Source organism: Spinacia oleracea, chromosome 2, assembly GCF_020520425.1.
Source record: "Spinacia oleracea cultivar Varoflay chromosome 2, BTI_SOV_V1, whole genome shotgun sequence".
In the NCBI taxonomy this organism is placed as follows: Eukaryota; Viridiplantae; Streptophyta; class Magnoliopsida; order Caryophyllales; family Amaranthaceae; genus Spinacia; species Spinacia oleracea.
This window is the reverse complement of record NC_079488.1, coordinates 108,630,484-108,646,177: the sequence shown is the minus strand read 5'-3', so window position 1 is coordinate 108,646,177 and position 15,694 is coordinate 108,630,484. Positions and strand designations below refer to the sequence as shown.

General features: G+C 36.0%; 2 protein-coding genes across 5 annotated transcripts; one reads left to right on the top strand and one right to left on the bottom strand.

Moving 5' to 3' along the window:
• Positions 1–372: 372 nt before the first annotated feature.
• On the top strand, positions 373–10,113 carry LOC110782136 (arginine--tRNA ligase, cytoplasmic). Of its 4 annotated transcripts, none has more exons than XM_021986241.2 (17): positions 373–539; positions 3,277–3,457; positions 3,561–3,636; positions 3,942–4,043; positions 4,401–4,616; positions 5,113–5,202; positions 5,346–5,429; positions 5,535–5,642; positions 5,763–5,941; positions 6,059–6,143; positions 6,252–6,438; positions 6,588–6,657; positions 8,170–8,239; positions 8,707–8,796; positions 9,116–9,184; positions 9,511–9,609; positions 9,750–10,113. In XM_021986241.2, the coding sequence occupies exons 2-17, from the start codon at positions 3,315–3,317 to the stop codon at positions 9,858–9,860; spliced, it is 1,779 nt and encodes a 592-aa protein (XP_021841933.1). In that variant the 5' UTR covers positions 373–539; positions 3,277–3,314; the 3' UTR covers positions 9,861–10,113. The 4 variants fall into 4 exon arrangements, with proteins under 4 accessions (XP_021841933.1, XP_056693730.1, XP_021841931.1 ...); XM_056837752.1 differs by having other exon boundaries at positions 373–544; XM_021986239.2 differs by lacking the exon at positions 373–539 and adding an exon at positions 2,888–3,071.
• Positions 10,114–10,350: 237 nt separating this feature from the next.
• On the bottom strand, positions 10,351–13,654 carry LOC110782206 (NEDD8-specific protease 1-like). The gene is made up of 2 exons (XM_021986332.2): positions 13,112–13,654; positions 10,351–12,151 (listed from the first exon to the last, which is right to left on the bottom strand). The coding sequence occupies exon 2, from the start codon at positions 12,142–12,144 to the stop codon at positions 11,326–11,328; it is 819 nt and encodes a 272-aa protein (XP_021842024.2). The 5' UTR covers positions 12,145–12,151; positions 13,112–13,654; the 3' UTR covers positions 10,351–11,325.
• Positions 13,655–15,694: the final 2,040 nt, after the last annotated feature.

Below are 15,694 nucleotides of genomic sequence, written 5' to 3'. Positions count from 1 at the left end.
GCGCTTATTTCTCTTTTACCATTTCTTAATATTAATTATAAACATTACCAAATTTAACTTATCAACATCAGTGTCTGTAGCTCAATGGATAGAGCGTCTATTGCTTAAGCAAAAGGTCCTAGGTTCGACCCCTTCTTGCGCGGTTTTTTTTTTATTTTACCATTTATAAATAGTGATTATAAACCGCTATCTCAGGTAGCGGTTAAAAAAAAGACCGGTTTTAATGCTGATGTGGACGGTATGGTAGGAATTAAGTTAAAAAGTGACGCATTTTGAAAATTTGACGTTCTTTAAACAATATTGAAGGAAATCGCTCCTTCCTTTCGGCAGTTATTTTTTAGGGTAAAAAAAAAAAAACACGTGGTTCTCTGTCTTTCTTCCTCTCCAATTTGTCAATCTCTCAGTTGGACTCATCGGCCGTCGTTCTTCGTCCACCACCACATCTCAAAATCGGGAAACGCGTCTCGCAACTGTTTTCCTTCTTCCTCTGGTCTTCCCTTCACTGCAAATTGTCACTCTTCGTCGGCGCCGGCGTCAAGGTAAGGTGCTGTATTATTTGTGTGAATTAAGTAGTAACACTTAAATATCCCTTAATTTACACGAAATGATTTCAATTTATACAAATGTTGGGATTAATTTAAACGAAAATGGGTTAATTTGATGCACAAGTGTGTTCAATACTTCAAATTATACGATCTATGTCAATGGTTTTTTTTAATTATGAAAGGCTTTTGTGTCTGAAATTCTACGTGATAAGCTTGCACTCCCAAATGTTCGACAAAATCCCCAACCGAAACTGGATAATAACAATAGCTTTGTGTAACATAAGATACCCGTCCTTTGCCGGTAAAATCGTGTCCTCTGCTTGTTCCATTAAAAATGACATTGGAAAGATGTCAACAATGTTTGGAGCAAATATCATTAGCGAAACACTCTAATTATTGCTGACCATTTTTTCTAATTAAATTCCATTTACACAAATTCTTATTTACAAGGGTTGTACAATAATTATTGTACACTGGAGTAAAAGTTAACTCAAAATGCTTAAAAGTTATGCTTATATATGTAAAAGTTATCTATTTTTTAGTGATAAATTTTTTCATTTTAATAAAACTTATTTTATCAAAATCACTAATAATAATATATAAAATTAATCATCTAATCTTTTAAAATGTTTATCTATCAACTTTTTTTACTAATATAAAAGTTAATCAAAACTAGGTTAAAGTTACAAAAAATGGGTTAAAGTTATCTTGGTGTACAATAAATTTATTGTACACCTTGTGCGCGCAAGACCTTTTATTCCATTTATTAATGCATTTTTATTACGAAGTATTTAAATTGCACTTTCCCCGTATCTTATAAGTTACAATTTTGAAAATTGCTGTTTGTCCGTTTCCTGTATCCGTTTCCGTTTCACGTTTCCGTGCATCCTAGGTTATGTACATTGTACGGCTAATAATAATATCCTGATATATGTGAAATTAGGATTTTGTGATGGACTAGAATTAGGAGAACTCTATGTACTATATACTTCCTCCGTTCCTAAATAGTTGCACCGTTTTGACTTTCACGTTTGCCAACGCATAACTTTGACCATCAATACTTATAATTATGTATTAGTAAAAATTATAAAAAGTTGATATATTTAAAATATATATTAAGAAAAACCTAATAATACTTTGTATAATAATTTTTAATTTTAATTATTAGTAGAAAATTGAGGTCAAAGCAAGACAAGTGAATAGTATCAAAAGTCAAAATGGTGCAACTATTTAGGAACCGAGGAAGTATATATATATATGAAGTGAATCAATGAGAAGAATACTCCTTTGGGTAAATAAACAATAAGTTAATCAATAATTTGTATAAAAAGAAATTGTGAAAAAGTTGAATTTAACATCTTAAATCGCAATATTTAATATCCGGTCCAATTCGGTCCAAAACCGGACCGGACCGGACCGAAATTTCACCGGTCTGATCCTCGGTCCATGAAATTTGACAATTCCGATCTGTCGGTCTAACCAGTCCTGGATCGATGCACACCCCTAATTGTAAGGGTTTTATCTCGTACGCCCGTTTGCATACATTTAAGATATTTCACAAGTACTAATTCACAAGTACTATTCTATTACATTATATTAAAACGGGTTTTGATCATCTGGAGTATGTTATTAAATAACTCTACATGGTAGATTTAGTGAAATCTCAACCATCCAATATAATGAAGGGGTAGATTTTATGCCACATCATTACAAGTTACCAAAAATCATTGACATTTTAGTTGACTGGCGATTTAAACAACAGAGTAGTGGTGTAGTACATTTATATACCAGAGAACAACAAACTACTCCGTATGTGTGTTAGCTTCAAATTCAAATTACCCTTAATTTTTTTCACCACCATGGCAATAATGGCATCACAAACCTCTTGCATCAAGGATAAAACATGAAATTGGCAGTGAGGATGAAATACAGTAACAAGGTAGAATATTGGAGCCTTGGAGGTAATGGAGTTAGGGGAAGGGTAGAATGATTATGTGAATCAGTTCTAGGCTCGTAGGAAGGGGAGAATGATCTGTATTATTTTATTTTTTCTATTTTATTTAATTAATTGACTTAATAGTGAAATCTTTGCCATTAATTTAATAGAGGCTAAGATGGGCTTAATTAAAACTAACACTAGGTGTCATTTTTCTGGTGTAAATTTTTCCCACTAACTTTTTGGGAATATGTGAGGATAGTAAAAAGAGGGTTATTTAGTAATTTTAACAATATTTAATTATAGTCAGTATTATATTGGTTAATTAGGTTGAAATTTCTGAAATAATGTTAGATCATAGAGTATTTTATTAATGCTATTTTAGAAAAAGTGGCTAAAATTTGGTTACCCTTGAGAACTTGCAAAAGTATAATGCTACCACTGAGAATTTCCAAAAAAATTATATCGTGTTTTTTTAGACTTTAATCCACTTACCCCTACTCCTCATCAACCCTAAACCACCAATAAAACACCTCTAGTCGGTGGCGCCACTGCCAACCACCTCTCCTTTTCAGCCGCTTCCATTCTCGGTATCCACTTTCCTCTTAATCTAACCATGGTATCGATTTATTTTTGCTGAAAATGTCTGTTGATTTTAATTATCATTCTGTTTGGTTTCTGGCTGGCTCTGTTTTGGTGTTGATTTTATTTCTAATTAGTTTATCTCCACTTAATAATTGTTAAATATATTATGTTAGCTTACAACTTATCATTCTTCAATGGGAATTCTTGAAGGAATTTCTGTTTGAGGTGCGAAGATTCAAATTTTTTCCATGATGGAAGAAGAATTTGGGGGTAATGTGAAGCAATTGTTATCAAAACTGTTTAAATCCTCTATTGAATCAACTGTCCCCAGTGAGCATCATGTACTGCCGCTCATTTCGATTAGCAAAAACTTTGGTGGTGACTACCAATGGTAAACCCCTTTTGCTGATTCTTTAGTGTTTCTGATTTTATTTTTTTGTGCAATTTTTATTTTTATTTTTACGAGGGATGAATTTTTAATTGTTTTCCTCCAGCAATAATGCTATGGGTTTGTTCGGCAAGATAAAGAAGACAATGCCTGAATTTGAGAACCCCAAATCCGTTGGTGAGGTATGTTTTTGTTTTTCAATTTCCTGTCCTTGTAACTACTTCCTCCATTTAATAATGATTGTTTCTATTCAGAATTTTGACACTATTTCCTCCATTTAATAATGATCGTTTCTATTCAGAATTTTGACAATTGAAAATTGAAGTGAATCTTGTAAATTCTTTCGGAGTAATATATAGTGAGTTCTTGTTTGATTCGTCTCAATAAATACTTTAAAAATATCCAACTTTCATGTAAAATAGAACTGAGGAGATATGATATATTTGAGAAATCTTCACTAATGATTTTTTTCGTCGCAATTATCTAGGCTATCATCAAAAATTTGCCCGAGTCGGAAGTGATTGAGAGCTGTTCTATTGCTGGACCAGGGTTTGTGAATGTTGTCCTGTCAACGACATGGTTAGCTAAGGTGATTGGAGTTTTATCCGGTGTTTTTTTTTTGTAGCTTTTGTACTGCATTTGTTATTGAATACTCGCAACACTTGACTTCGTGCGTAATATTAGTAATGTTTGTGAACTGTGATTAGTACGTGGAAATGAACAAATTAATGCGCAAGTAGGCTAATAACGCTATTTTAATTATTTGGTTGAGAGAAATAATAAAGAATTGGTGCAAGTAGGGTAATAAGGAGAGAGAGAAGCAATATAGAATTAGTTGTCCCATACCAAAAGAGAAGTGTTGTAAGTATTCAGAAACAAACAAAAGAGACAAGTGTTTCAAGTATTCAAGAATGGAGAGAGTATTAACCATGAGGGTATTTTGTAGAACATACAAAAGATGCTTATGGAAGGTATCCAAACATGGGCTCCAAAATTGACAATCAAGAAGGCAGTAGTAGACTTTTCTTCACCTAATATTGCAAAGGAGATGCATGTTGGCCACTTGAGATCAACCATTATTGGGGATACCCTCGCGAAGATACTTGAGTTTTCTGGTGTTGAAGTGCTTCGAAGAAATCATGTTGGTGATTGGGGTACACAGGTACACTTGTTTTCGTTTTCTTTTGTGTTATTCTTTGTTCTTTCTTTGTGTCATCTACCTTGCCAATACATGCTTCAAAGTTTATGTTATGGTTCTCTCATAGTAAGAGAGAGAAGCAAATGCAACTCTATGCTATTCATCTAGGCATGTAGTTTAGAGAAAAGAAACGTTTGCAAAGCTTGATGCTTCAGCAACCACCCATTCTCCGTCTCCTTTTACCAGTGGTCCTTTCTTCATTTATTCAAATTTATATACTCTTGTTCCTATTTTTGGACAAAGTAAATTTTGATTAAGGAATTGAGTTTGAACAAGAGTGCTAAAATGTCAGTGGATAGATATATGTATTTAATTTGTTTAGGCTACTTATAGTACGCCTTCAGAACTTTCTTATCACCAGAGAAAACAAATCTAGTTGGTTTAACTATCCATTATCCTCTTAAGAATCCTATTATGTTTTTGCTTTCTTTTGTGTTAAACCCTTGGTTACTACATGTAGTTTGGCATGCTGATCGAGTTCTTGTTTGAGCAATGGCCACAATGGGATGAATCGGATGATCACAATAAAATTCCTATTGAGGATCTTCAGGTAAGTGGGATGATTCTTGGTTACTTAGTATGTAGTATCATAGCTATTGTAATGGGTCTTTTCAGGGGTTTTGCTTCTGCAACTTTATGATCAACAATCCTGATTTTCTTTTGACTTGGAAATTTACTTGCTATGTTTTTTAGGTCTTCTACAAACAGGCCAAAAAAAGATTTGACGATGATGCCATCTTCAAGGAAAAGGCACAAAAGGCGGTGGTGAGCCTTCAGGTAAATAATTGGACTTTTTGTGTTTGCATGTTTTTTTTTATTGCTTTAACCAACTATGAGTATTGGTTATTTCTGGTGTTTTATGCACATTTTGCTTATACACAGAGTGGAGAACAACCCAAGTACACGAAGGCATGGGCTCAAATATGTGAAATTAGTCGTAGGGAATTTCAGAAACTTTATAATTGTCTCGGGGTTCACATAGAAGAAAAGGTATTCCATTATCTCTATGCCTCCATGAATACTATTTTCTTACTATTTTGTTTTTATTAGCTTCATAGGTTATTTCTATATATAGTTCAAGCTCTCATGCTCACTATCTGCACATGTCAGGGTGAAAGTTTTTACAATCGTTATATTCCAGAGGTTTTGGAGGATTTGAGGAAAGAAGGTCTGATTGAAGAATGCAAAGGAGCTCAGGTTATAAACATTAAAGGAAAAAAGATACCTCTTATTGTTGTAAAGAGAGATGGAGGTTTTAACTATGCTTGCACTGATTTAACTGCTCTTTGGTAAGTTTTTTATTTTTTTATTTTGAGTTTCATGTGGTTAATATACAGCCTGCATTTGTAAAAATGCATTTTTTTTGAGTCTGAAATGACTCTGTTATCCACTGATTGCATTATTAGGTATCGCATCAAAGAAGAAGAAGCTGAATGGATTATATATGTAACTGATGTTGGTCAGAGTGAGCACTTTGAAATGGTCTTCCATGTAAGTATAGCTCTGTATATAAGTATGTGATTTGTTGATTTCTGATATTTAGTGCCTCTTTTTTCTTCTTTTTCTCATGATATATAGTTGTAATTTGATATATAACAGGCAGCAAAACAAGCAAAGTGGCTTCCACGTGATGGAAATGCACTCCCTAAAGCTACTCATGTGGGTTTTGGTCTTGTACTGGGAGAAGATGGCAAGCGTTTTCGTACTCGAAGCTCTGAAGTAGTTCGTCTGGTTGATTTACTTGATAAAGCAAAAGATCGGAGCAAAGAAGCACTTATTAAGCGAGGTGTTAAAAAATGAATACGACTTTTGCATATTTGATTCCTTTTATATGAACATCTTGTAGACATTTTTTTTACAAAATTGCCATCTTTTTTATCTTATTATTTTCATTGTAGTTTACTAAAAAAATAATAATCTCCAATACCCCAATAGGTAAAGCTGCGGAGTGGACTGAGGAGGAACTGGAGAAGACTGCTGAAGCAGTGGGTTATGGGGCTGTAAAGTAAGTATACATTTAGTCATTGCAATTTTTTATCACTTTCGGCATGTGTGTAATGGTGACCAACAAGTATTGGGTAAGATCCTACAGTAAGACAGGATGAGCTTTAAGGTTTATGGGTGAATTGTAACTTGGAACCTTAAATGCTCACCCCAAATCCGTCTTACCTAAGTTTTTGCTAATTATACAAAACCTGTGATATCTTGAATTTGGTAGTGTTCTCTTCACCTTTTTAGTTCAAACCAGAAAAATCAGACCAGACCAGAAAAGCAAAAAACACTCACAGAAACATTCAGACCTTCAAACCAAACCAGACCAAAAACTAGAAAAATGATCAGGTGAAGAGAACAAGGCTGGAAGAGTTTTTGTTTGACTAGACGCTTCACTTTTACCTAACTATTGAGACAACCGAACTCTTAACATCAACTTGCGAGGCCAGTTAGTTGTTTTGTTTACTCCACAGTAAAAGTTTTCCTTCAGAAAACTCTATTGTTCCTTTTGTACCATATGGTGTAGTGGTGTACTATTGCACTATATTACTCGGGTAGATTCTTTTCATCTTGGCTCTTCTTGTTTTATAAATCAGCCTTCGCTGCTTACAGTCCCCTCCTATTTTTCTGTTTTTGAGCCAGCCATTTCAGATAACTAAGTCCCTATAGAGCCTCTAAAATTGACATGACTAGTATGTTTTCCCATGTTTGGGCACACATGCATATTTACTATTGCAAGCCAAACTAGTTCTTTGAACTGTCTTTTGTAGCCAGTCTTGGCGGCCTTTCCTTTGTGCTTTCACTGCACCATTGGAACTTAATTTCTAGTATTTGTGACACTTTATTGGCATCGGGGCACTGTAATGTTGTTGCTGTATGTAAACACCAAAATTGTGTAGTATTTTGTGACAACTATTAATACATTTAGGTGGGATAGACACACTGAGTGAGTCACAGTTAATTGGAATAAGCAATGTTTGTGCATACTTTCATGAATCTTCACATTTCTGGGGTCAATTTTTTAGTGATAGTTTCAAACAAATATCAATATTTTGGTGCAAACTCCAATCTTCTCATTTGCGAGTCAAGTCCACTGCAATACTCCCTCTGTATTTTTTTAAGAGATACACTTGGCCGGGCACGGGTATTAAGAAGAATAATTGAATGAAATAAAATAATAAAGCAAGTGGGGTTGGATAGATATTTTAATAATTAAATATGTGGGGACCATGTCATTTTGGTAGGTGGAGGGTGGGGTGAGTTTATAAAAATATTTGTTTAATAGGATGGTGGGTGATAGGGTATATTAGATGTATTATTTAATTAGATGGTGGGTTGATAAGTTACTAAAAATGGCAAGTGTATCTCTTAAATAAATACGGCCGGAAAAGGCAAGTGTATCTCTTAAAAAATACGGAGGGAGTACCTCCTAATACGTGTTTGATGCAGTAATGTTATGGTAAATTTTCAGCTACTGATTGTTTTTCATTGATGTGTAATGTTAATTATTTTTATGTTTTTTCAGGTTTTTTGATTTGAGGGACAATCGACTCACCAATTACACATTTAACTATGATCAGATGCTTAATGATAAGGTGTTCTTCTCTTATGGACCTTTTCTCCTCTAAATTTCCTGTCATATTATTAGCTGTTTTTTTTAAAAAAATATAATGATGGGAGGACCAAGAAATTAAGAGTGATTAATAATCATCCCTTTGCGTCATTCTTCTTTCTTGTTTTGAAAGAAAAGTGTGATTTTGTTCAAAGCTCGACATTCCCATTTGATCAAGGGTCATTTTTAAGAAATTGTGGTGAAGTACAGAAATTGACCATTGAAAATACTATAGGAATGAAGTTTTTTTTGAAGGGTATTTATTTTCACTATTAGACATATGTATATTATATCGAAAAACTTGATAAAAATCAGGGAAATAAAAAGGAAATGGAGGGAGTATTATTAATAGTTCTTTCCAACAATCAGAGTTCTTTATGTATGCATTTCCCGTTGAGCTTTGTTGTCAAACTTAACGTTTGTCATTTACATTCTATATTTTGGCGACAGGGAAAGACTGCTGTGTATTTACTCTATGCACATGCTCGAATTTGTTCGATTATCAGGAAATCTGGTAAAGACATTGAAGAGCTGAAAAAGGTGACCTATTTATTTTTCTTGCTTGGTTTCAAAATCACCACCAGAAAATGCGGTGAAACGTCTTCAAAATTTTATAGGCTAACTGTTGTTTTGATGTTTTCTTATAACATGATAACATGAATACCCAGAAGTCTGATATACTTCCTCCGATCCATAATGTTCCTCATGTTTAATCTTCATATTTTCAAAGTTGTAATTAATAGTATAAATAATAGAAAAAATATGTTAACTTGTGGAATCTCATTGGATTTCTCAGAAGTCTGACATATATTTTTGCACGCTTGTTGTCTGATGACTTGTCGACTTTTTTTTGATGTAGGGTGGAGAGATAGTTTTGGATGACCAATATGAGCGTGCATTGGGGCTTCGTCTGCTTCAGTTTTCTGAGGTAAATTTCAATTTTAGGACACGTTCACGGCTGACAATCCCTGACCCGACTCGAACCCGACCTGAAGTTACTGAGCGAAACCCGACCTGAACTGAACCCGAATGACCTAAAATCTACCCGATTTTACCAATTATCATATTTTGTAGTAATATTAAGTTTTTCAATATTTCTGATATTTTTTTGACACAACCCGAAATCTACCTGAAACCAAACCCAAAACCTGACCCGAATTGCCACCCCTAGACACGTTGCTGTTACTGGTTGCTTCATCTATGCTGTGACCATACAGGCTGATGTCTGTTTCTCTCTTTTTTTTTTTTTGACAGATTGTGGAGGAGGCTTGTAGCAATCTGTTGCCTAATGTAATATGCGAGTACTTGTACAATCTATCAATTGATTTCACAAAGTTCAATGATCACTGCAAGGTAAAGTTTTATTGTAGAATCACTTGAGTTTTTTAAGAGAGTGCCTTTACTTTTCCAATACGGGAGAAGGCGGGCTGGGCTGGGCTGGGTATTGGATTTGGGTCATGGTTTAATCATGGAGTTATTCATTTATATTGCAGGTGATTGGCACAGCAGAAGAAACAAGCCGACTGTTGTTATGTGAAGCTATAGGAGTGGTAATGCGGAAGTGTTTTGAACTTCTTGGCATTACCCCTGTCTACAAGTTATGATCCAAGAGCTGGGATTTTATTTTTACAAGTGATAATCACATCTACTTTTTCGATAAAAAAAAAAAAAATTATATCTAAACAATAGCCTGTCAAAACTAATTTGGGGAGTAAATACTAATTATTTTGGGTATATATTTCATATAGAATAGAGAATTTTGTCAGAAGTCACATTTTGAAATAGAGATTTTGTGAAAAATCAAATCTTATGAGAAAAAGTCATATTTACAAAATATTTTGTGAGATAACACATTTACCCGGATTCTGATAGTTGACTTGATATTCTAGCATTGACCATCCCATGTGGGACCTATGTGACCCACTTCCCTCCCTTTACTTTCTAATTTCCGTATGTTTTCCTTGCATTTTCATTATTTCCCCTATGCAACCCATCTTCTACTCTTCATTAGGTCCTATAATGACTAACATTTACTCATCACTAAACCCTTCCATCTCCCCTAACTAATTCCATAACTGACCCTTGCTTCAGTAATAAGATACCTTTTCCATCAAATTATTAACTCATCTTCCTCTTCATTAACAATATACTAATAGGACCAGGATCACCTCCAAGACAATCAACCAAACAATATAAATCCAATGCACCACAAATAATCCACCAAACAAACAACCTAGCAATCAACCAATAATGGACAACAACAAATAATCAAATGCGGAAGAACAAAATGCAATCAACACATGAATTATACGTGGAAAACCCTTCGATGTGAAGAGTAAAAACCACCATCCTTGTCACCTTCTTTAATGAGGCTCTATGTATCCCCAACAAGCTGACAAAAAACAGCACGTTTCGACCGTTGACACTCCGGTAAATGGCAATTTTGTGATGACTGTCCTGAAAGCTACGAATACCACTTCTCTCTTTCTTTCCTCTCCTTTTGTGTGTGTTTTCTAATAATTTTTCTCACACTCCTTTGCTGCCTCTCAAGTCAGCCAGAGATCACCCTAAACTTCCTAAATAAGCTTCAACATAACCCAACTTTGGACCACAATAATAAGTGGAACATTGGACTTCTACTTAAAACATAAGCACAAGTATTAACATAACTTAAGTGGCTGGACCCACAACATATACCATGGGTGACATATTGAGGAGTAAAGATCAAACTGTCAAAGTATGGCAGCGAACATCGTAAATTAAAGTTATTTAATTTATATAACATCAAACCGCCTTATATAAAAGTTTGTAGAAGAAAAAAAAAACAAAAAAACAAAAGAAGAAGTGGGAGTGGGTTCCACGTGGGTGATCAACACGAAAAATTGAGTCAACCATTAAAATCCGGTTAAAGGTCGTGTGGTTTCTGGCAAAATCTATATTTTAGAAGGTGGTTTCTGACATTCGTGGTACATAGTGTTTAACTGTTTACATGTAAACTCATTAATTTATACACACCCACCAATTAGCGTTTTCCATGAGCGTTTTCACATCTCGCTAGTCTGAATAAGATCAAGAAAGGTCCTCTTCATCAGCGTTTTCCATGAGCAAGTCCACAAATTCGAGTATATCAGCACGCATTTGGTTCTCAACATAAACTTTTTCTACTTTGTCGTGCATAACATCAGACCACATTCCCATTCCTTCTTTGAGTTCTTTCTCACCCTCTGATAATGTCACGTACCATTCGCAAATAACAGCAGCAATTTTCATCACATAAAGACCACAATCATACCAATTCTCTTGCTGAGGAGTAAACAACCAATCCGTTAATACAGCTTCATCTTCAACCTTATCCAAAGCAGCTGTAAATTCTTGGCGGTTTTTCTTCCTTATTTTAGCAGGTCGTGTTAGAATTACCAGATCATCATCATCATCATCATCTGATACAAAACCCTTGACGATTTTACAGAGATGTACTGCATTTGACAGGTTTGTTCCTCGGATACTGTCATGGTGAATAAACATATGAAAGGGTCTGTAATAAACCAGTAAACTCCAATGTGTGCCTTCTTGTTTGTCGTCTGTTGTTGTTGTTGAGATTTCTTCGTTGTTAATGGTGTTGTTGACGGTGAAGAAGATGAGATTCTTTTCGCGGAGTTTGAGGGATTCTGCAGAGTGTTTTATGCCTTCGGAATCTGTGGAATTGGCTAACATGAATGAGACTGTAGGGGATACAAAGAGGATGTCATCTTTTTCATATGTGTGCATCAAGTATCGAAAGTAGAATTGTATAATTTCGTCACTTATATAGCTTGGATTTGAAAGGATTTCTCGATCAGATTCATGTAGGGTTACGCCTTTGAAAATTAAGATCTTCTCGTTTTCCATGATCAATCTGCATGAAATTGATCAGTGAAAAGGGGTAAATTAATATTGAGGAGAATAAATAAATAAATAGGCAACTTGAAAAATATTTTAAAAGTGAAAATCAATACGGGAAAGTGTAAATATTGAGGAGAACAGATGAATAAATATTTATTTATAGATGGGTTATAATAGTTAGTCCAAACTGTACTAGGAAATCTAATACGAACCCGAAGTCTAATCCTTCCTCCGTTCCTTAAATATTGCACTTTGACTTTTAATATCTCAAATTGTGTATTAGTAAAAATTATAAAAAATTGATAGTTTGAAAATATATTGACCTCACATAACTACAATTTCATATATGAATTCAAAAAATGGCCAAAGTCGTACTATGAAATAGTGCAAAAAATTATCTGGTACGATATTTACGGAACAGAGGAAGTATACAAATATATCCCAAGGGATTTCAAGAACAAACAAAAAGTATCATACAACATACTTGGACACAATATACTTGTTCGTGTACTCTAAATTAGATTTAGCCAAAGTATCATTAATTAACATACATGATACAACCATATGGTTTTTCTAAAAGTAAAATTACTAGCAAAACATATGGTTTTTCTAAAAGTAAAATTACTAGCAAATAAGTACAAAACAATTCGGAAGAAATAAAGTTCAAATGTGGCAAATCATTATAGGTATTGATGAGATATGACATTGATGAATACCTTCTTAACATAAAAGGTGTTTAGTTTAACATATTTTGTATGGAGTACTTATAAACAACCAATATGATATTAATTAGTCTGATATTAGATTCCTATTTTTGCAAATCAAATCTACAAATAGTTCGAGATTAATTGTGGTTGCTAAAATAATACTGTTTACAGGTGAATTAATTACTGAGGAACACAAAAAATTAAGAACACAAAACTAATTAAAAGTAAGATAGTTTAATCGATTATTTATGAAGGAAAATATTTACCTGCGTCGATCGAATTCTCTGCGTAATTGGAAAGAAAATATGTTTATGCTGCCCTAAATTTAAAGAATCCTAGTAAATTACTCGTTTATAAATTGAGATTACTTGACTGTTAAGTAGAAAGGTGTAGATATTGAAGAGAATAAATAATAAAGGTGAAAAATATTAAGGATGGAAATCAATTTGGGAAAGTGTAAATTTTTTTTTTTTTTTGATGCATAAGGAAAGCTAGCGTAAATATTGAGGTGAGCAAATATTTATGGGTGAATTTACAACATTATTCATAAATTGTATTAAGTAACCTAATACGACAAGAAGTCTAATACGGAGTATGCAAATATATCCTAAGAGAATTATATTCAAAAGTTCGATTACGTGAAGCCTAAAACTCTTGGACACAACATACATGTTCATGTCCTTCAAAGTCCATCGGCAAATCACGACTGTTTGTTGTGGATGAAACATGACATAGATTTTGTAATTAAAGAGTAGATAAAGTGATGTAAAAATACTAATCTAAAAACACCAAATATATCTAGAATTTACCTAAAAAATACTCCGTGTGTTTGGGCTCCCAATTGATTCTCAATTGGGCCACTAAGTCCAAAGCCCAATGGCTCTAAACAACAACATCAAACCTACCAATAGCTATTCAGCCATCCATTAAGGCCCAAGGCCCAATAACAATAAGTGACCTATGGGCATTTATTATGCAAACACTATAAATAGGCCGCCAAGGCTCACACCTCAAGGTACGTCCAATTTATCGCCTTAAGACTACTCTTCTAGAGAACTTCTCTCTAGAATCCGAGCATCATTCTTACTTAGGCATCGGAGGGGCTTTCCTCGGAAACACCCCCGAGGCCAGTGACTTTGCTCTTGTGCAGGTGAATTCGGACTCCACTCATTCAAACAAGCAAGATCTTCAACACATACAAAAGGGCCTTCATTCGAAGCCCATTGTTTCCATCTTTACAACACCGGAACAATTTGGCGCCGTCTGTGGGGAAGAACACTTCAAAGCCTTTGGAAGACATCAACCACCTCTTTCCGCGAAAATGGTGAATGATGTTGTTAACAATGACGACGATATGATGGTGCGGTCAGATTCAGAATCTGACCAAGAGGGGCACCCTCAATCGATGGCGAGGTCACAGCCAAGCAGAGCTACGACCGCCACAAATGCAGGACCTCCGATTCCAACTAGGGAAGAGCTCACTGCGGCCATGACCATCATGCAAAACTTCCTCTTCAATGAGAAGCAGCAAGGACTGGCAAACGACCGCAGAGAAGAGAGGAGGACCAGGCGAAGGCTGAACGAGCCACCCAGTGCGGAAATGTCCAGACCCGAACGAGAACTCCTTCCCTTGACAGGAACACACTTGACGTCGAGGTGGACGGAAAGCACGTGGGACACCCAAAAAAGGGCACAACAGCAACCAGATTGGTTTGCGAGACCATCGCCTACTCCAACAGCTCTCCAAAGCGAATCAACTACTCGTAACACTCGGATCCGAAGCTCGGTGCTCAGCAGGTTGAGGCCCTCGGTCCACTCAAGGTTAAGACCTTCGATCCACACGAGACTCGGGGTAGGTGAGTCGAGCAGATCTGGCGAACGACCCGAGGTCAGTAGCCGAGAAAGAAGAAGAGACAGGAGGCATGATCGAACCCCTAGCCCCCATCGTACGCCCGAACGTTCTAATCATAGAACCTCGGCAAACGAAGGCATCAGGGCTAGACTCGGGAAAAGAATCATGACTCCTACGTCATCCCCTTTCTCGGACGAGCTGATTATGGAAGAAATACCGAAGGTAAGACTGCCAGCTCACCTAACCTACAGCGGAATCACAGATCCGAGGGATCATGTCATCTCCTACGAGCAGCAAATGTTCTTGAGTCCCTACTCCGAAGCATGCTGGTGTAAATACTTCCCAACCACGCTAACCGGAGTGGCGGGAGAGTGGTTTAGATCGCTGCCGAAGGGATCGATCAAGAGCTGGAAAAAGCTGAAAAAGAGATTCTGCACACAGTTCGTGAGCAACAATCGCCCCGAGCGAACCACAGCAGAACTGACCTCAATCCAACAAGAAAGAGACGAAAGTCTGAGAGAATTCATGGCCAGATTCATGAAGGAATCAACAAACATACCAAACTTGCAGCCAGACGTGGCCATCTTCGCCTTGAAGCACGCGCTCCAGGAAGGGAAGTTCCGTGACGAACTCTCAATGAAGAACCCCTCCAGAATAGCTGACGTGCTCCAAATGGCTGACGCGTTCATCAGAACCGAGGAGTTCAACAAGGCCGCTGCAAGACTGAAAGGATCGTCGGATCCGAGAGACACAAAGAATACCCAGAGCAAGCCCGAGGGTAGCTCAAGGAAGGGGAAAGAGAAAGTAGGAGCTAGAGAGATGAGCCCGAAGAAAGACGGGAGAAGGGGTGAACTTCAACCCAAGTACACCAACTACACTCCACTAGCTCTGCCCCGAAAGGAGATATTCAGCCTCAACAGAAATGACGAAAAGTGGAAACTACCTGGGAAGCTCAAGTCCAACCCAGCTCGGAGAAACAAGAACAAATGGTGCGAGT